This window comes from Drosophila rhopaloa, unplaced genomic scaffold (assembly GCF_018152115.1).
Source record: "Drosophila rhopaloa isolate 14029-0021.01 unplaced genomic scaffold, ASM1815211v1 contig_218, whole genome shotgun sequence".
In the NCBI taxonomy this organism is placed as follows: Eukaryota; Metazoa; Arthropoda; class Insecta; order Diptera; family Drosophilidae; genus Drosophila; species Drosophila rhopaloa.
The window spans coordinates 2,767,244-2,788,161 of NW_025335104.1; the positions used below are offsets into that span (position 1 = coordinate 2,767,244).

The 20,918-nt window shown below is 35.5% G+C and overlaps 1 protein-coding gene across 1 annotated transcript; it reads left to right on the top strand.

Moving 5' to 3' along the window:
• The first annotated feature begins 14,344 nt into the window (after nt 1–14,344).
• LOC108047791 lies at nt 14,345–16,532 on the top strand. Its single transcript, XM_017128148.2, has 3 exons — nt 14,345–14,804; nt 15,282–15,450; nt 15,513–16,532. Exons 1-3 carry the CDS (start codon nt 14,431–14,433, stop codon nt 16,242–16,244), a joined length of 1,275 nt encoding a protein of 424 aa, XP_016983637.1. The 5' UTR covers nt 14,345–14,430; the 3' UTR covers nt 16,245–16,532.
• Nucleotides 16,533–20,918: the final 4,386 nt, after the last annotated feature.

Sequence of the window (20,918 nt, forward strand, 5' to 3'; positions counted from 1 at the left end):
AAAATAGTCGTTGCTTCAAAATTTGGTGAGTGACCGCTGGTTTTACAGTGGGCCATAAGTGCTGTTTTTTGTATATTAGCTTGGTGTCTTAATTTGAAGTCCGATCTGTGTTGTGATATTCGAGTTTTTAGTTTGGATTTAGTTGTTTCTACATATATACTGTCACATTTTTTATTTATATCTCCATTGCATGGTATTTTATATACAACATTGTTTTTGTCAAACATTTGTATTTTGGACTTGGTCTTGTTGAATATTGGTCGTAGGGTATTGTTGGGCTTGTGTGCTATTGTTATTTTTTGTTTATTGTAAAATTCAGACTTTTTAAGGCGTTCTGATAGTCTTGGTATATATGTTACGGACATGTATTGTGTAGGTTCTCTACATTTTGTTTTTTGTTCCATGTTTTGGTGTCTTTTAATTAAAGTTCTAATTAGATGGTTTGGGAAGTCGTTGTCCTTTAAAATTTGTCTTATTTCATTTTTGGTTTCTTCATGGAAAATGTTGTCCGAAATGGCTAGCATCCGTTGTATACAACCTACTGCTGTACTGATTATCATTGTTTTAGGGTGTTTTGAGTTGAAGTTGATGATTCGTCCTGATGCTGTTGGTTTTTTATACCACTTAAGTTTTAGAATGTTCCCCTGTCTATGAACCATTGAGTCCAAATATGGTAGTCCTCCATCTTCTTCCTGTTCCAGTGTGAATTTTATGTTTTTATTGAAAGAGTTTAAAGCGTCAAGTGTGTTTTGTATTTCGTCTTCTTTTACTATTGCGAATAAATCATCCACATACTTCGTCAAAAGTCTTGGTTTGCTGTTCTAGTTTTTTCAGAGTGTTGTCTAATAGCTCTTCCATTACTATGTCTGCAATTATTGGTGAAGCAGGGGATCCCATCGGCATTCCTTTTAGTTGTGTGTATATATCGTCATTAAATTTAAAGTATCTGTTGTCTTGTATGCAAAATTGTACTATGTCCATAAACATTTTTTTTTTTTCGGCATATTTGTATGTTTTTTTATTTTTGTCCATTTTTCTCTAATTATACCCGTTACTCGTAGAGTAAAAGGGTATATTGTATTCGTGCAAAAGTATGTAACAGCTAGAAGGAAGCGTTTCCGACCCTATAAAGTATATATATTCTTGATCAGGGTCACTAGCCGAGTCGATATAGCCATGTCCGTCTGTCCGTCTGTCCGTCCGTATGAACGCTGAGATCTCGGAAACTATAAAGGCTAGAAGATTGGCATTTTGCATGCAGATTCTAGGAGTTCCTACGCAGCGCAAGTTTGTTTCAAAAAGGTGCCACGCCCCCTTTAACGCCCACAATCGGTAATATACGATTTTAAAAATTTAAATATTTCGGAAAAGTAAAAATGCAGTTTTATTGTGTTTATCAATACCTATCGAAATGTAGAAGAAATTTTTAAAATCGGACCATTCGTTAAAAAGTTATGCGTGATCAAAGTTTCTATCTCCATCTCCCTCGCACTTATTTTACCTGAGTAACGGGTATCTGATAGTCGGGGCACCCGACTATAGCGTTCTCTCTTGTTTTTGTCTATAGGTATGCTGGGAAATAGTGAGACTACATCAAATGATATTAATTTTTCATCATCACAGATGTACGTGTTGTTGATTCTTTCTTTAAATTCTACTGAGTTTTTTATTTTGTAGCTGGAGTCTATGGTGATGTTCTTTAATATGTTTGACATATATTTACAAAGTCCGTGTGATGGTGATCCTATAGATGAGCATATGGGTCTTAATGGCGTCCCTTCCTTGTGGATTTTTGGTAGTCCGTATATGCGTGGTGGCAATGCCGTTGTCGTGACTAACTTATTCCTTTCGCTCCGTGAAATAAGTCCTTTTGTGAGTAGATTTTCCGCTAATTCATTGTTTCTTGTTTGAAGTTTCGATGTTATATCCTTTCGTAAAATCCGATATGTGTTCCTTTCCTCCAAAATGTTATTCATTTTTTGATTGTAAGTATCTTTGTCCATAGCAACTGTCTTGTTTCCTTTGTCAGAAGTTAAAATTAGTATTTCGTCATTTTCCTTTAAAAATTTTCGTGTCTGCCCCACTGTGTCTAGTGTTGCGCGATCTATTGCACTTTCCCGAACCGACGTCATATAATCTTTAATAAGTAAAGAGAATTTAGTGCGTGACTCTTCTTGTTGCTCTTTACCTGTAAGGGTTTGCACCAATTCCTCTCCGTCCGCTATATACTTGAAGAGAGGGAAATTCTTCTTCTCTATTGGTATCGCGAACTTTGGACCCTTTGCAAGAAGTGCTTTCACGTCTGGCGGGAACTCCACATTCGTTTTGTTGACAAACCAATCGTTCGTTTTGTTGTTGTTCGTGAATATATTATTCCGTTCCTTTTGTAGTTTTCTATACTTCCTCTCATGTCTCTCTTTCAATGTTGTTGTTAGTGCAGACGTGTAAAATTATGTAGGTGTAATAATTTTTAAAGCTTTTTTTTTTATTGTCTAAATTTATGTTATTTTATGTTTTTATGTTAATTATAGTTGCCCTGAAGACGGTGGCCGAAGTGCAACCGAAATATATCGGAAAAAATAAAAAATAAAATTTATAAAATTTAAACTTTTATTTAAAACATTTTTTAATTGTTGACCTCGAGCCGGAAAAACTCAAAAAGAAATTTAAACATACATCAAAGTTCGCCTACAAATAAAATTACAAAAAACGGAAGGCACGCCGTACGTATACACCAACACAAACATGGGATATACGCATATTAAAAACCACTATAACAACTACAAGGACATAATAAACAAATTCCAGACAACAAATAAAAAACAAGTAAAATTAAAAGATGGTATCATCTTTTTGTTAAAATGTAGAAAGTCCCAGTTAATTCCAAATTTTTTAAAGAATACAACTAAATGTAACAAGCTATTTATATTTGACAATGACGCACATCCAGACATTAGAAGAGCCTTAGCTAGGCATTCAAATATATTCCACAAGAAAGTACTAAACATTATAATAAAACACAAACATGACTTAATGAAGGAACTAAACAAAATGGTAAAGGAAACCAAAGAAATTCTGGAGAGGCAGTTAAACTCAGCTGACTTACAAACGTTTATGAAGAGCGAGATAAATGTCGCGAACAAACTAACAACAACATTGAAAGAGAGACATGAGAGGAAGTATAGAAAACTACAAAAGGAACGGAATAATATATTCACGAACAACAACAAAACGAACGATTGGTTTGTCAACAAAACGAATGTGGAGTTCCCGCCAGACGTGAAAGCACTTCTTGCAAAGGGTCCAAAGTTCGCGATACCAATAGAGAAGAAGAATTTCCCTCTCTTCAAGTATATAGCGGACGGAGAGGAATTGGTGCAAACTCTTACAGGTAAAGAGCAACAAGAAGAGTCACGCACTAAATTCTCTTTACTTATTAAGGATTATATGACGTCGGTTCGGGAAAGTGCAATAGATCGCGCAATACTAGACACAGTGGGGCAGACACGAAAATTTTTAAAGGAAAATGACGAAACACTAATTTTAACTTCTGACAGAGGAAACAAGACAGTTGCTATGGACAAAGATACTTCCAATCAAAAAATGAATAACATTTTGGAGGAAAGGAACACATATCGGATTTTACGAAAGGATATAACATCGAAACTTCAAACAAGAAACAATGAATTAGCGGAAAATCTACTCACAAAAGGACTTATTTCACGGAGCGAAAGGAATAAGTTAGTCACGACAACGGCATTACCACCACGCATATACGGACTACCAAAAATCCACAAGGAAGGGACGCCATTAAGACCCATATGCTCATCTATAGGATCACCATCACACGGACTTTGTAAATATATGTCAAACATATTAAAGAACATCACCATAGACTCCAGCTACAAAATAAAAAACTCAGCAGAATTTAAAGAAAGAATCAACAACACGTACATCTGTGATGATGAAAAATTAATATCATTTGATGTAGTCTCACTATTTCCCAGCATACCTATAGACAAAAATTAGAGAAAAATGGACAAAAATAAAAGAACATACAAATATGACGAAAAAAAAAAATGTTTATGGACATAGTACAATTTTGCATACAAGACAACAGATACTTTAAATTTAATGACGATATATACACACAACTAAAAGGAATGCCGATGGGATCCCCTGCTTCACCAATAATTGCAGACATAGTAATGGAAGAGCTATTAGACAACACTCTGAAAAAACTAGAACAGCAAACCAAGACTTTTGACGAAGTATGTGGATGATTTATTCGCAATAGTAAAAGAAGACGAAATACAAAACACTCTTGTCGCTTTAAACTCTTTCAATAAAAACATAAAATTCACACTGGAACAGGAAGAAGATGGAGGACTACCATATTTGGACTCAATGGTTCATAGACAGGGGAACATTCTAAAACTTAAGTGGTATAAAAAACCAACAGCATCAGGACGAATCATCAACTTCAACTCAAAACACCCTAAAACAATGATAATCAGTACAGCAGTAGGTTGTATACAACGGATGCTAGCCATTTCGGACAACATTTTTCATGAAGAAACCAAAAATGAAATAAGACAAATTTTAAAGGACAACGAACATTAATTAAAAGACACCAAAACATGGAACAAAAACCAAAATGTAGAGAACCAACACAATACATGTCCGTAACATATATACCAAGACTAGAATTTTACAATAAACAATACCCTGCGACCAATAGTCAACAAGACCAAGTCCAAAATACAAATGTTTGACAAAAACAATGTTGTGTATAATATACCATGCAATGGAGATATAAATGAAAAATGTGACAGTATATATGTAGAAACAACTAAATCCAAACTAAAAGCTCGAATATCACAACACAGATCGGACTTCAAATTAAGACACCAAGCTAATATACAAAAAACAGCACTTATGGCCCACTGTAAAACCAGCGGTCACTCACCACATTTTGAAGCAACGACTATTTTGGAACAAGAACAACATTACAAAAAACGCTTCACCATAGAAATGTTACATATAACAAACACACCCACAAGCATAAGACTGAATTTTAAAACAGACGTTGAAAATTGCGCTCACATTTACAGACACTCACTTAATAACAACTAGTATTAATCTCCACGTCCGACGGTGCAGACTTGTAAAATTATGTAGGTGTAATAATTTTTAAGGCTTTGTTTTTTTTGTCTAAATTTATGTTATTTTATGTTTTTATGTTAATTATAGTTGCCCTGAAGACGGTTGCCGAAGTGCAACCGAAATATATCGGAAAAAATACAAAATAAAATTTAAAAACTTTTGTTTAAAAAATTTTTTAATTATTAATTATTATTATTTATTAGAATTTTTTGATTTTGCTTGTTGAAACCGAGTCTTCAGTTCTTTATAGACTAGGCAGCCTCTCCACAGTTAGCACATTTTTGTCTTTGAGGCTTCCTCGCTTGCGGGGCACGGTTCAAAGTTGTGGAAGCCTCCACAAGCTACGCAGACTGATCGAAGCCCGCAGTTGTTTCTAGTATGTCCGTACTCTTGGCGGCTTGTGCATTGCAGCGGACCGTTCCGCTTATGCGGTTTTACAAAAGTATTCTCATTTTCGACCAGCGCAACACTTTTCTTTACTAGGGCATTTGAGTTCTGTTCGCCTATGTAAGTTGGTGGGGTCTTTGACTTCTTTTGGACCACTTGTCCATGTTCGGATTGATTATTTTCAACAATCTGTTGTTACTAGATGCCCCTGGTTGTTCGCTGCCTGTATTAGGGCAGTTTTTCTTTTGGTTTTTTCAACCATTTTTTTTTGCGGGCTAAGTTTTCTTTTGATTTGGATGTAGCGATCCATGCCAGTTAGTACAGCCGGGCTCGCTTGTTGTTGTTTATTTTTTTTCGGCGCTGCAGAAGTAGACAACGCATTCGATACCGCGATATCCTGTTTTTGTTTTATTTTTTAATGTTTGTCAACAAACCCAACTGATTGACAGTAAAAACGTAGCAAACTTAGTTCTGATTTCGGTCACACTGGAATTGAAATTTTTCCCTAGGCGAACTTTTTTTTTTAATTTTTAACAAATTTGGAAAAATAAAGTGGCGTTAGATCACTACACTCAAAAGAAATTAAGAACGAAAAAATCAAGATCAAATCTCGATTTTAGTTTTATTTCTTCTTAATCATTCAAAAAGAAACGTTCTTTGAATTAAAAGGAAATTCCTCTCTACTTTATCTTTCGAGAAAACATTGCTCGGAAAGTTAGCGATATACTTCGTCAAATGTCTTTAAAATGATCTGCCAGCAGTTCGTTTTTTTTTCAGTTTGGTGTGAACAGTAAAAAAATACAGATCGCAAAAGAGTAATTACATACCTCCATAGCCTCCAAAAGAAAAACGAAAACTTTGGAAAAGTGGCGATTTATTTCTCAACATAATCTCCTTTTAGATCGTTACACTTGACCCAGCGATGCTCAAACTTCTTTAACCCGTCTGAAAAATACGTTTTCTCGAGGTCTGCAAAATAGGCCTCTGTGGCGGCGACGGCCTCCTTATTCGACGCAAATTTCTGTCCAGCGAGTGACATTTTCAAGTTTGGAAACAAAAAGAACTCACACGGGTCCAAATCTGGAGAATATGGTGGATGGGGTAGCAGTTCGTAGCCCAATTCGACCAATTTGACCTTGGGATGGCGGAAATTTGGACAATAGCCGTCTACGAGAATTTACTACACGATAGTAAATTTCTCTTGCGATAGTGGCGCCATCGGGCGGTGAGGCTAAGTACTTATCGGACTTCCCTCGTACTGACATTGTGGGTGACATTTGCGTTTTGCCAGGATGTGTCATTCCTGTTGCAAATACATAAGTGCGCCCAAGAACAGATACCCATTTCAATCGTAAATTAGCCAGAAAATTATAATTTTGTACGCTAACGCTTCTAAACAACTATAGTTTTAAAATTTAAATCACTCTGAATTTACCTATCTTTAAAAGTTGAAACATTTGTAAAAAGTTAAAGTTGTCTATTTCCGCAGTTTTTTTAACGGCTCTACCATTTTTTTTTTCAAATTATAAGCTTAAAACGTCTTTTTATTCCGCAATTTTTGACATAAATTTACTTTTTGTTTAAAGTTTGTTAAGCAACAGAAACGCAATTTTTATCAGTGCTGACAGGTAGCTTTACTTGGACATGGCAAGAAGAAGAAAAATGTTCACTAAATGTTTTTAAAAAATAAGTACATTTTAAAAATAAAAATTAAGTGGTATGAAATAAACAGCAAGTTTAACGAAGAACCCAAAATGGTCTAAAAACATCATACTAGACAGGCTTGGTTTTAAGCTAAATATAAGCAAAAAATCCTAAAAACTACGAAGTGTTGAATAATTCAACCAATCGTTCTATTAACAACCAGGGAATATTCTTATTAAGAAAATTATATTAATATAATATAAAATGTAAAAGTTACACTGAACAATTTTGCTGATCGGAAAACTTTGGCTTATTGATTGGTAAAATTTGTTGTTTTACAAGATATTGCTATTTTTTGGTTAATATAATATGATGTTTTTATATTATTTCAGAATCAATCTCGCAGTACATGCTGTCATATACTTTCAGTTTGACTGGAATTAAAAATTCGGCTTGACGAATTACAGTGGCTCACAGCTTAGTTGACCCACACCTAATTTTCAACATTAAACAGGTATAACTCCTGAACCATAAGAGATACGCATAAAAATAAAACGCAGAAAGGTTAACTGTCGTTTTAACTTCAAAAATATGTTTTCATTTATTTATTCTAGCAAGGAACTTATTAATTAAACAAAAAAATCTAAAAATACTGCCTTTTTCAATGTCACAGCTTATTTGACCCAGTTCATCAAATTAATTATAAAAATTTGCAAAAAAATATTTTTTTTTACTTTTAGTATTTGGTATGTCCGCCCTTTTGGTCCACAACTGACTTCAGTCGATTGGGAATAGATTCGACCAATTTTTTTGAGGTTCCTGGGGTGATTTTAGCCCATTCTTCGAGCAAAGCCGTTTTCAAGTCATTTTTATTGGAAATATTGCGCTCCCGAATTTTTGAGTCCCGCAAAGCCCACAAATTCTCAATAACATTAAAATCGGGTGACTGAGCTGGAGATTTCATTATATTGGGACAATTATATCCCAGCCAATATTGAACAATACCCTACTTATGCTTTGGGTCATTGTCTTGGTAGAACCGAAAACCCTGTTTTATTCCCAATTTCTCAGCACTTTGGAGTAAATTATCCTTAAGGATATTAAGATAAACATTTTTATTCATTATGCTTTCAATAAATTTTATGTTTCCGACTCCTGCTGCGGACTTACAGGCCCAAACCATAACGTGTCCGCCGTCATGCTTAACGGTGGGTTTTAGATGTTTGTCCTGCAGCTCTGTATTGGCTTTACGCCATAGCTAAGAACGTCCTCGGACCAAATATATTAAATTTTGACTCATCAGCGAAAATTACGTAATATTTTTGGGTCTAAATGTATAGCGTAAAGCCAATACAGAGCTGCAGGACAAACATCTAAAACCCACCGTTAAGCATGACGGCGGACACGTTATGGTTTGGGCAAAGACCAATATAATCACTAAGATGCGTAACGCCCATACATTGGTTTTGCAATATGCAGCTCGTTTTTTGGTGGCGACGAAAATTCCGCTCTCTCCGCTCGCACAAAGTTGAGAGCGTAAAAATCTAAAAATAGAATTGCACGAATAAGGAAGTGTGTATGTGCGCGTATTTGTTCGAGAAGACGATTTTCGTCCAGAAATCATTTCTGGACTGAGAAACTAATTGTGTGTCAAAAGAACTTCTATGATTGAACAGGATGATTATTTAAATTGCATTTATGTATATATGGCAATGAAGCTTGATGTAAAACTTTTTTATATACCTTAAAAATTAATATCTGCATATTTAATTCAAAGTTTCGTTTTACATATTTAAATTAAAGCTAAAAACATAACTTTTAATACAAAAAATATAAAACTGCTTGATTAAATTTAAAAATATTTCAATAAAGTTTTATAGATTTGAATATACTATGATTGTTAAACAAAAACAAAGCGAACTATATTAAAATTGAATATATTTAAAGGATATTTAATTAAATATATTTCGCTTTTTTATTATCCATGGCTGTTTTTATTAACTTTAAAATGGAAATATTAAATTTAATTTTTATTCAAATATATTAAACTTTGATCTAATGACTTAAAAAATGTTAAGTAAATACAAATAACATCATATCTAATATTATCAACCTGCATTTAAATCTATTCTTATTTACTCAAGCAGTTTTATATGTTTTGTGTTAAAAGGTATGTTTTTATAATTAATTGAAATATATAAAACGAAACATTTAATTTAATATGCAGATATTCATTTTTATTTATCCATCGTTTTTTTTGTATACCTAATAAATATTTAAAGCTAATATTATTACTTTATAAAAAGTTAAACTATTTATAATAACACGAATTGAATGCTTAATTATAAAACTAAGCTACAGGATATCCTATTTATATTTAATATTACGTACATACATATTTATAACTTTTTTCCAAGTTGTCAAAAGCGTTTTTTTATATTTTTTAGAATGTTTTTTCAGTGCCATTTTTTTTTAATTTTTCAATAAAATATTATTTATTTATTAGTGTCGCTTACAATTCACCCAAGCGCGCGTTTTACAAATCAGGCGCAAAATCATTTAAACAACTTTAATATTCATAAGATATACTAAAAATGGGTAATTTTTATAAAATGTACATATATATAATATTTAAGTATGTATTTGTATATTAACTATTTTAATTAGGTAGTATAATTAATATATAAACTATTTTAATTATTAAATAGTATATTCAATATATTGACTACTTAAATTATTTAAACCTTTTTTGTTTCCCCTTTTGGTTTCTCTTTTTTCTAAATAATTAAAATAGTTAATTTACAAATATTTATAGAAATTTAATTTATATTATGATAATCATTTTATATAATGTTATTATAATACGTATCATATAAAAATACCACATATTTTTTAATCCATATATTTAAAATACAATAAATATAAAAATATTCATCCTGTTCAATCGCAAAATTTCTGAGGCTCCTAAAAGTCGTTCACACGTCGCATGCTGAATACCCTAATGACAATTATTCCAATGTGAAGTCATGTATGAAATAAATTATGTAATTTTTTTATACTTAGATATATTTGGTCATTACTAAAAAATATTATACATTCGAATAATTAGTAAATAAAGTAAATATAAAGGCAATACAAAATAAGTATTTTTAATAATGTTATAATTTTAAAATAAAGAGTATATTTCGACAGCGCGCTGCAGCGAATTTCTTCGCTTGTGAATACATGTGTACACATACATTCGTCGGCTGTCGCAGTATGCGTGCAAAAGTGCGGCTGGCTTTAGACATGATACAATAACATAAGGTAGTCTCGTCGGCTGTCTAAACGTTCGGGTTTTGGTCAGTGCGTGTTCGTCTTTCGAAGGGAAAGGTTGTCTAAGGACGAATTTTTTAGGAAATTAACCCTTGAGCAACATGACATTTTGCAATGTGTGCCGCAAACACGTCGATGGCGTAAAGGCACCGAAATGTTTGGAAAAAAGAGCGCTATGGGAGGAATCGCTGTGATACTTTTAAAATAACAAAGAATGTAAACGAAACTTTAATAATCGCAGCGGAAAATATTAGTATAAGTTTTTATGTCTAAACTTATTCTAACATTTTCGGCTGCGATTATTAAAGGTTCGTTTACATTCTTTGTTATTTTAAGATTAGAATATATTTTAGAATTAAGAATCTTAACAAAAGACTCAGTATTCAGAGACAAAAACAACGCCTAATTTCAAATTCAAAATTATTAAAAATTAAATTATAAAAAAAAATTAAACTCCTCTTATTATGAAAGGCAAAAAAAAAGAACCCCTGAACCATCTAAGGGTTAATCCACACATTCTATTGTCCCTCTGCTCGCACTTACTAAACAGTTCCCATCTCACTCGCACTCATTGTTATAATAGTAGGGTACCAAAATTTTGCCGACGAGACTACCTTATGTTATTGTATCATGCTCTCTGGCTGGCTTTTGGGCAGAGAGCGAAAAGCCAGTTGAAAAGCCAGCACAAAAAATTCGTGTGCAAAAAAATCGTATGGCGTTACGCATCTTGGAGTTTATATTGGTCTTTGGTTTGGGCCTGTAAGTCCGCAGCAGGAGTCGGAAACCTAAAATTTATTGAAAGCATAATGAATAAAAATGTTTATCTTAATATCCTTAAGGATAATTTACTCCAAAGTGCTGAGAAATTGGGAATAAAACAGGGTTTTCGGTTCTACCAAGACAATGACCCAAAGCATAAGTAGGGTATTGTTCAATATTGGCTGGGATATAATTGTCCCAATATAATGAAATCTCCAGCTCAGTCACCCGATTTTAATGTTTGAATTTGAGAATTTGTGGGCTTTGCGGGACTCAAAAATTCGGGAGCGCAATATTTCCAATAAAAATGACTTGAAAACGGCTTTGCTCGAAGAATTGGCTAAAATCACCCCAGGAACCTCAAAAAAATTGGTCGAATCTATTCCCAATCGACTGAAGTCAGTGTGGACCAAAAGGGTGGACATACCAAATACTAAAAGTTAAAAAAATATTTGTTTGCAAATTTTTATAATTAATTTGATGAACTGGGTCAAATAAGCTGTGACATTGAAAAAGGCAGTATTTATACCCGTTACTCGTAGAGTAAAAGGGTATATTGTATTCGTGCAAAAGTATGTAACAGCTAGAAGGAAGCGTTTCCGACCCTATAAAGTATATATATTCTTGATCAGGATCACTAGCCGAGTCGATCTAGCCATGTCCGTCTGTCCGTCTGTCTGTCCGTCCGTCTGTCTGTCTGTCTGTCTGTCTGTCTGTCTGTCCGTATGAACGCTGAGATCTCGGAAACTATAAAAGCTAGAAGATTGGCATTTTGCATGTAGATTTTAGAAGTTCCTACGCAGCGCAAGTTTGTTTCAAAATGGTGCCACGCCCCCTTTAACGCCCACAATCGCTAATATACGATTTTAAAAATTTAAATATTTCGGAAAAGTAAAAATGCAGTTTTATTGTGTTTATCAATAGCTATCGAAATGTAGAAGAAATTTTTCAAATCGGACCATTCGTTAAAAAGTTATGCGTGATCAAAGTTTCTATCTCCATCTCCCTCGCACTCCCTTTACCTGAGTAACGGGTATTTGATAGTCGGGGCACCCAACTATAGCGTTCTCTCTTGTTTTAGATTTTATTGTTTAATTAATAAGTTCCTTGCTAGAATAAATAAATGAAAACATATTTTTGAAGTTAAAACAACAGTTAACCTTTCTGCGTTTTATTTTTATGCGTATCTCTTATGGTTCAGGAGTTATACCTGTTTAATGTTGAAAATTAGGTGTGGGTCAAATAAGCTGTGAGCCACTGTACCTTCCGTTATCGTTTGTGTCTAATATAGTTTTCCTTGATTGCTTAGTTGCCGCACCCAAATTACCGAGCGTGATAATACAAAACACACTTGAACTTGTTTAATACATATATTGCCGTGCATACAGATAAAGTGATGGCTCGATCTTTTATTGCTAAGGCAAGTTTTATCAACAGTTACGTCCATGGCCAGATAAATTTCATTTTACCCTGGGCAGTATTAATTTCCGAATCAAAAGGTAAACTAAATTTCTCGTGGGGTCGTGCATGTGTACACGAGTCGACACGTTTCTCTAATACTATATAGATATGTGTATATGTATACATTCGGAAGTCGATAATACCCAAAGTATACATATATTTATGTACATCAAAGGTCTGTTGACCCACTGACAGGCGGTGTTCCCGCTGCGTAGCACCGCCTGCCATTAAACTGGCGTATCAACTATTATGACTTTGAAAAGAACACCTAAAACGTGGCGAATGACGTCGACCAACAGGTTGTTCTGACAACAAGAAAGCAAGCCAAGAACAGAAAATTAAATAGGGCTTCAAGTATGTGTATTTCCATATAATTCATTAGCGTTTTGTTTTTAGTGAATGCGGATGACTTGCAAAATTTCAAGAGCTATACTAGGCTAAAAATTAAGGCACTGAGAAAGCTTCAAGCGAGTAGTTTTTAACGCTTGAACAGTGGAACTTTCTAGGATTTCGTTTTCAGTGAAGAGTAGTCTCGCAAATAAAATATTATTTAAAAGTGCAATCCAAAAACATTATATAATATGATCTTTTATATAATTTTGACATTTTCATTTAATTACCTAGTAATTCTTTTATACTATGCTAATTGTTATTTAGAATGACTATACAAAGAGTGAAACTAATTCAATCGCTGTATGGCGCAATCGACCACATTTTGTAATTTGTATTATTAACTTAAAAATATAACATGTTTTTGTTTTTTTTTTAATTATAATAACAAAAATACGATATTTTAAGAAAATTGGGATCGCCGTTTTTCAATATATTTTAAATTTAATTTTTATTTTATTAAATTCGTTTTTTACAAACTTTTTTATGCATTTTCTATAAGAATATAGTTTTGGATGTGCATGTGGTTCTACATTTTACAGGAAATCACAGCTTTAAGAGAGTGTTAAGAAATAAAAAAAAATAAGCTAGTATTTATTTCCATTTTTTTTCCTTATATTACAATTTTTTTACTAGAACTCAATGCGTTTAATGCCATCCGAATATCAGGCTCCAAATGTAAATACATATCTCCTATACCTACTGTTAGGGAGAGTGGGTGTAGTGATATGGTTTACAGGACAAAAACTTAGGCTTAAAAAGTCATTTTGCAAGTGACCAGGTCAACGACTCACAACATATATCCGGGATTGTGCAGATCTGGTGGGCCGTAAATTCTTTTTTAGTGATAAATACACTTGAATTGATTTTTAACAAAAAGACTCCTAAAACAAAAATATTTTTTTCGATGGAAACTTGTTAAAAAACTGTTAACAAATATGATAAAAGCAAATATTCGTCAAATATATGACATGAAAATTGTCAGAGATTACATTTTTGTACTATCCGTTTTAGTGATACTTGTATTTTGAAAATAAACATTATATTTGTTTCGCTAATGGAAATGTAAATTTTAACCAACATCTCACCACTGTGCTGTTCATCGCTTAATCAGTTTATTTTTATGACGTCATAGCAGTCATTTGTAAAGCTTGAAATTGTCGTAGAAATATCTCCCAAAAGACAAAAACACCACGAGCAAATATAAAACGAAACGTTTCGCCGTCGTCAAATCAGTGTGATCTGAAAGGCGAGCGTTAAAGTGTCGATAAAGAGAGAGAAGTTCCAAAAGCAATTCAACACTTCGAAATGATGGTGATACAAAACAAACAGAAGATCTCGGTGCCTGAGTATCTAAACGAACAGTTTTTCACTGAGACACTAGAGGAGGGGCTAAGAGAGTCGAAAGTGACTTTGAAAGAAATAAACTTTGAGTGGGGCAGCAACCCGGGGGACAACTACTGCTCGGCTATCTATCGGGTCGGTCTCACGTTCGCAAAGTGGGCTGATGGGAAGGAATCCTTAGCAACCGAACAACTCTCCCTGATTGTGAAGACGATTCCTATCACTGAAGCTACCCAGTTTCTGGAGGACGTCAGTGTGTTTACTAAGGAAAAGCAGACCTACACCGATGTCTTGCCCCGTTTGGATATCCTGAGCGGGGGAGACAAATTTGGAGCAAAGTATGTAGAAAAGGTTACATTTTTTGGTAAGCCTTTCGAACTTGGCCAACCATCTCAGAACAATCTGGGTAAAGTGTTGTGGCTATTAATTAGCTTATTAAGTAGCTTATTAATTTGTACCGACAATTTACTCCAGAGATGATATTTTGGTTTTTGGGGGCAGTTGGACTCCTTTATTAAGAAAATGACTAATATAATTTTTTTAATGTACCTTAATTTATTTTTGTGTAATTAATTTGTAGTTCACTTTTGCGTTGAGGTGCTCCGGTTCCCGTCAAATATCGAAACCAAATCCAATACAGCGTTTCAACTAGATCGAAATTTTTTGATGGCGAAAACCAAAAGACGCCTGATAATCGTGAAAAAAACAAGAAAAATGCACTGCATCATGCTTTATTTTCGACATTTTAAAAATATTTTTCAACTGGGTCAAAAATTTTAACTTATCCAAACCCACCTCATCATGTCTTTTCCCAGATACTATCACTCCGTAAAGACTCCGGTGCAGACAATCGTGTTTAGCGATCTTAAAGTCGAGGGATACAAAGTTGCCTCTCGGGAAGCAGGCCTGGACTGGGATCACGCCTCCCTTGTTCTCCAGCAGTTGGGCAAGTTCCATGCCACATCCATGGTGCTGGCCAAAAGGGTAACACTGTCAAAACTCGATTATATAGAATGCCGTTCTGAATACCTTTTTTAATCTCAAAGGATCCTGCCATTGTAAAGCAGTACACCCGCGGTATGTTAAGCGAGGAGATCTTGATGAAAAGTGATACTTTTGAGCAAATGTTTGGCGGCTTCCTCAAGGGCCTAATCAAGAGTTCAGCTGGTTGGCCCGGTTTTGAAAAGATAAGCAAAAACCTACAGCGCCTTTTGGACAACTTTCGGTCCGTATGCGTCGCTGCAGCCAAGCCAAAGAAGGGAGATCGATACGTAGTGCTTAACCACGGGGACATGTGGACGAACAACTTTATGTACGCCTACGGGAACGCGTTGCAGCCTAAGGTTCCCACACAGGCCATCTTTGTGGACTTTCAGCTGAGCTTTTATGGCAGTCCGGCATGCGACCTGAACTTTTTTTTGAACACCAGCATTAAGCTTGAGGTGCTCCAGAAACGCCGCGAGGAGCTAATAAAGTTGTATTACGCGGCCTTCAAGGACGCTCTTGAGTACGCTCGCTTTGATGGTATTCCAACCTACGAGGACCTGCAGTATGAGCTGCGCAGTCGCGAGACCTACGGGCTTTTTGGATTATTCGCTTTCCTACCTATGGTCACCATGCCTAAGGAACTCGCCCAAGACAATAGCATAGAAAACATGCAGGACGAGGCTTTTAAGAACCGCAAGATGGACGCCATTTTTTCGCAGAAGTTTCTCAACGACTATCAAAAGTGGGCCTTACAGCGTGCGGATTCTCTTGGCGTCTTCGGGGACTATTAAACCCCGGCTCGGGGAAGACCTCTCTTACATTTGTGATATAAATACGGTCATCTCCAAGGCATGCAAAGTTTAACTTTTGAGTCTAGGTGTTATTGAAAAAAATCGATATGTATTGTCCGAAAGCTCGCTCCGGCCAAATTGCTGACACAGCGTCTGGCCGGAAGATCGTGCATAGCCGGCAAGCACTACCCATTGGAGTGGCCGCTATGAGTCCCTTTTTATGTTAGCTTTAAGTTCAGTTCATTTTTATATCTCAATAAAGACAGAGCCATCGCTCTTTGATATGAATTTCGGCTCAGCCGTTACACATTTTTTATTATTGGTTGTTGTGCCTTAAGGGCCAACGATAACGGAGGTAGTTCCTCCCTACATAAATCCTAACAAAGAAGGAAGACCGCTAGGCAGACTTGCCCGGGACCACCCCTCCCGCTGCCGACACATTGACTGCTGCGCGGGACTGATTAACTCCCTACATAACTCCCAACAAAGAAGGAAGATCGCTAGGCTGAGTTGCCCGGCACACCCCCTCCCGCTGCCGACACATTGACTGCTGTGCGGGACATTTACTAATTTGTACATATGCTTAATACGCTTTTGGCATTACCACTTTGAATTAATTATTTTTATTTACTTTAATAGTGGTTCGTAGAGTTAAAGGGTACATTGTATGTGTTGAAAAGTATGAAACTATAAAAGTATATGTTCTCGATCAAGATCAATAGCCGAATCCATCTTGACTGTTTCTGTCTGTTTCTTCGTCTGTCCGTGTGAACGTCAATTTATTGGAAAATATAAGAGCTAGAGATTTTGGATTAAGCCTGCAGCCATAGATGCACCAGCACTGATAGCGCATGTTAATTTGAAAAGTTTGGCACGCCTTCTCTTACGCCCACAAATCTCGCAATTTTGAAAAGACATGGTGGGGACATTTAATAAATGTATTCATTATATTTTTCAATCCATATCTATTAACACACAAAAATGTTTTTAATCAAACCATTATTTCAGAGATTATAAAGAATAAAGCCTAGTATCCAGATCGACGAAAACCGTACGCCAGTCATGAGAGAGAGCGAGAGGCAAACAGCTGGCGTTCACTTTTCGTCGGGCCTTTTTTTCACGTCGGTCCCCTGATCGACAAAAAAAATACCAGAAAATTCCATAGCGTTGCCAGTCTGCGGAAATGAAGTTTGGGTGAACCCTAGCGAAAAGATTAAAAAATTTAATCTTTTGGCGTGCGCTTCTCACTGAACATTATAAGAAATGGAGGGAAAAACTCAAAAAACTGACTAAAGTCGGTTGCAGGTGTTTACATGTGAGGACAAAATAACATTAATACTATCTGGGGTGCCTCTTGTCAGAGCAATATGTTTTTTAGGTCCAGAATGTACGAAAAAACACAATAAAAGTGCAGCTATGAACTTTAACTTAGCAAATAATTATCAGTAAATTAAAAAAACAACGGTTAAATTTAAATTGTATTGTTTTTCCATTTCTTTGTACAGCGGCAGACTTGTCTTGCCAAGGTATTTGATAATATCTTTTAAAGGCTCTTTCCCGCTATTTTACAATATTTGAATTTTAACTGCTTGTCAACAAACCCAGCTGATTGACAGTACGACCGTAGCACGCTCAAATCTGATGAACTCTCAAAATTTTGGTCACACTCGAAAGATTAAAGTTTTTACGCTAGCGTAATCGTTTGTCGATCTGGATACTAGGCTTAAAGATAAAAATTATTGACCACGTCGGCTTTAGTAAAATGCGTAAATTTCTACTTAAACTATCCAAGAATGTGTCCCTAAAATGTCAAATGCAAATTCAAAATTAATAAAGTTATGATTAACCCACTTTAGTAAAATGCGTAAATTTCTACTTAAACTATCCAAGAATGTGTCCCTAAAATGTCAAATGCAAATTCAAAATTAATAAAGTTATGATTAACCCACTTTTTAAACAATCTAAACAAAATTTTTTATTTTTAAAATTGCACAAATTTTTAGAATTTCTTACCATTTTTCATTTTTTTCTTTTTTTTTGGTTTAAGCCTAGTACTCAGATCGTCAAAAACTGTCCTCCAGTCATGAGAGAGAGCGAGAGGCCAACACCTGGCGTTCACTTTTCGTCAACGTTTTTTTTCATCTCGGTCCTCAGATCGACGAAAAAAATACCAGAAAATGGCACTGCGTTGCCAGTTTGCGGAAATGAACTTTGTGTGAACCCAGCGAAAAGATTAAAGCCTAGTACTCAGATCGACAAACGAGTATGCCAGCGTAAAAATTTTAATCTTTCCAGTGTGACCAAAATTTAGAGAGTTCATCAGAATTAAAAGTGCTACGGTCGTACTGTCAGTCAGCTGGGCTTGTTGACAAGCAGTTAAAATTCAAATATCGTATTTGCGGGAAAGCGCCTTTAAAAGATAGTATCAACTACCTTGGCAAGACAAAACTGCCGCTGTACAAAGAAATTAAAAAACTATACAATTTAAATTTAACAGTTGTTTTTTTATTTTCTAATTTAAGGTTTATAGCTGCACTTTTATTGTGTTTTTTCGTACATTTTTGACCTAAGAAACATTTTGCTGTGACAAGAGGCACCTCAGTTCCTACGTAGCGCAAGTTTGTTTCAAAATAGTGCCACGCCCCCTCTGACGCCCACAAGCCACAAGCCGTGGCCATAGTTTTGATGCTATTATGAAAATTGTAATTGATATGGATTTGTTTCGTCAATACCTATCGATTGGCCTAATAAAAGTTTGCCACGCCCACTCTAACGCCCAAAAACCCATTAAACGCTTAAGCCTGGCTAGCGCCTACATTTCCGTTTTCATGGCCCGTGGTACCAATGTCTTGGGGTAGATGGCGCAATACAATAGCGCCATCTAACGGATGACTTTGGAGCAGCTGGCCAAGGTGCTCAACAGAGTCAACGTTAATTCTCGATAAGGATTTCTATTAAAGGAAGCATATACATATGTATGTATTTACATTGTACACAGTTGCAATTGCCCGGCAAAGATAACTCCTTTCAAAGAAAGCTATTCGCTATACCCGTTACTTGTGTTGTGCAAACATTAAGACTTTAATATACATAATACTATTTAAGAATGTATGTGTTTAGCCAATATAAGTATGTATGTTTAATATTTCTAGTCAATTCATTACAAGAAGGCATATTTATATTAAGTTGTTTAGCTGAGTAACGGGTATCTAATAGTCGAGGCACTCGACTATAGCGTTCTCTCTTGTTTAAGCTGGTGCCGTACTGCGTGCGCTATATAGCTACGAGCTCGTTTATTTTGTAATTTAACACCTTCTTACGACTCTAGTTGAAGGATCTACGATTCTCCTGCTGAATTTTGGCCAAGTCTTCGATAGCGGGTTTTCAAGAAACATGTTCAGCTCTACTTTGTTAGTTGTAAAAGGTGAGAATGCTTATACCAGCTACAGGGGTTTTCCTGACAAACGCAGTCCCTCTGTCTGATATTATGCGCCTAGGGTTTCCAAACTCTGCCGCTTGACGAGTAAGTCGATCAATAACTCCTTAAGCCGTTTTATTTTTTTCGGGTGCAGCCAGACGAACTTAGAGAACGCATCGATCACAACGAGAATGTAATTATACTTCTTGCTGGTCTGCGCCATTGGTCCTACATGGCTTATTGTCTTTGCTAATAGGTGTTAAAAAACCTTCCTTTCTGCCTGCCTTGCCCTTAGAAACATTACATTCGACTCAGCTTTTTACCACTCTAATTACTTTCATCGACAAGTTCGGTATGTAAAACGTCTTCAGCCCAGCTTCTTGAGTTCTTTTTACTGTGAAAAAAATACGTGCCGCATTTTGCTGCCACTTCGGTGTTCGATGACGTAGTCGTAATCCTGGAGAAACAATGCCCAAACAATGACACTCTTTAAGGAATTTCGCCGAGCTTTTTCATTGTTAAAGCAAAGACGTTGCAGTCGGTTATAATTTTAAACTTTATACCCATTAAATAGACACGCCATTTTTTCAAAGCTTCGACTATAGCCAACACTTTGAGCTCGTAAGAGTGGTATTTCTCTTCAGCTGGCTTCGTTTTTCGGTTTAGATATTGAATAGGGTGCCACAGTTGATCGTTCGGATCTTTTTGGAGAAAAACTCCTTCGTAGCCGTGCATAGAAGCGTCTGTGGGAATCTCCGTTTAAGCTTTTGGATTGTATAATTGTAGCACCGGTGCAGATATGAACGCATTGGCGTTGCTCTTCAGCGAATCGGAAGGGAACTTCCTTACGAAGCAAGTCAGAAAGTGGTTTCGCCTTCATCACGTAGTCTACCTTTCTCTTGAGAAAATGAAACTTGCTTCACTTAATTTTCAAATAAAACTCTGAAGCTTGGTTTAAAACACGCTTTAGCTTTTGGATTCCTTCATTTACATCTTTAGAGGGAATAATGAGATCATATATGTATGTTACAATTGTACCATCTTGCATTATATCCAGTAGAATTGCATAAATGAATCTAGAAAATACGGCTGGTGAATTGGAAATTCCAAGCAGGACATATAAAATCTCAAATTGCCCTGCATGCGTCACGAAAGATGTGTACTTTGTCGAATTCTGGTCAACTGGTACATGGAAAAATCCATTCGTTAAATCAAGTGTTGTATAGGAGCCGTTTCCCTGCAGTCTTTCAATGACA

Bases quoted from the DNA above. Each gene is read 5' to 3' on its own strand.
- LOC108047791 (XM_017128148.2), top strand. From the start codon at position 14,431: ATGATGGTGATACAAAACAAACAGAAGATCTCGGTGCCTGAGTATCTA. The intron at 14,805-15,281 runs GTATGTAGAAAA...GTCTTTTCCCAG, and splicing joins GGAGACAAATTTGGAGCAAA to ATACTATCACTCCGTAAAGA. The intron at 15,451-15,512 runs GTAACACTGTCA...TTAATCTCAAAG, and splicing joins CCATGGTGCTGGCCAAAAGG to GATCCTGCCATTGTAAAGCA.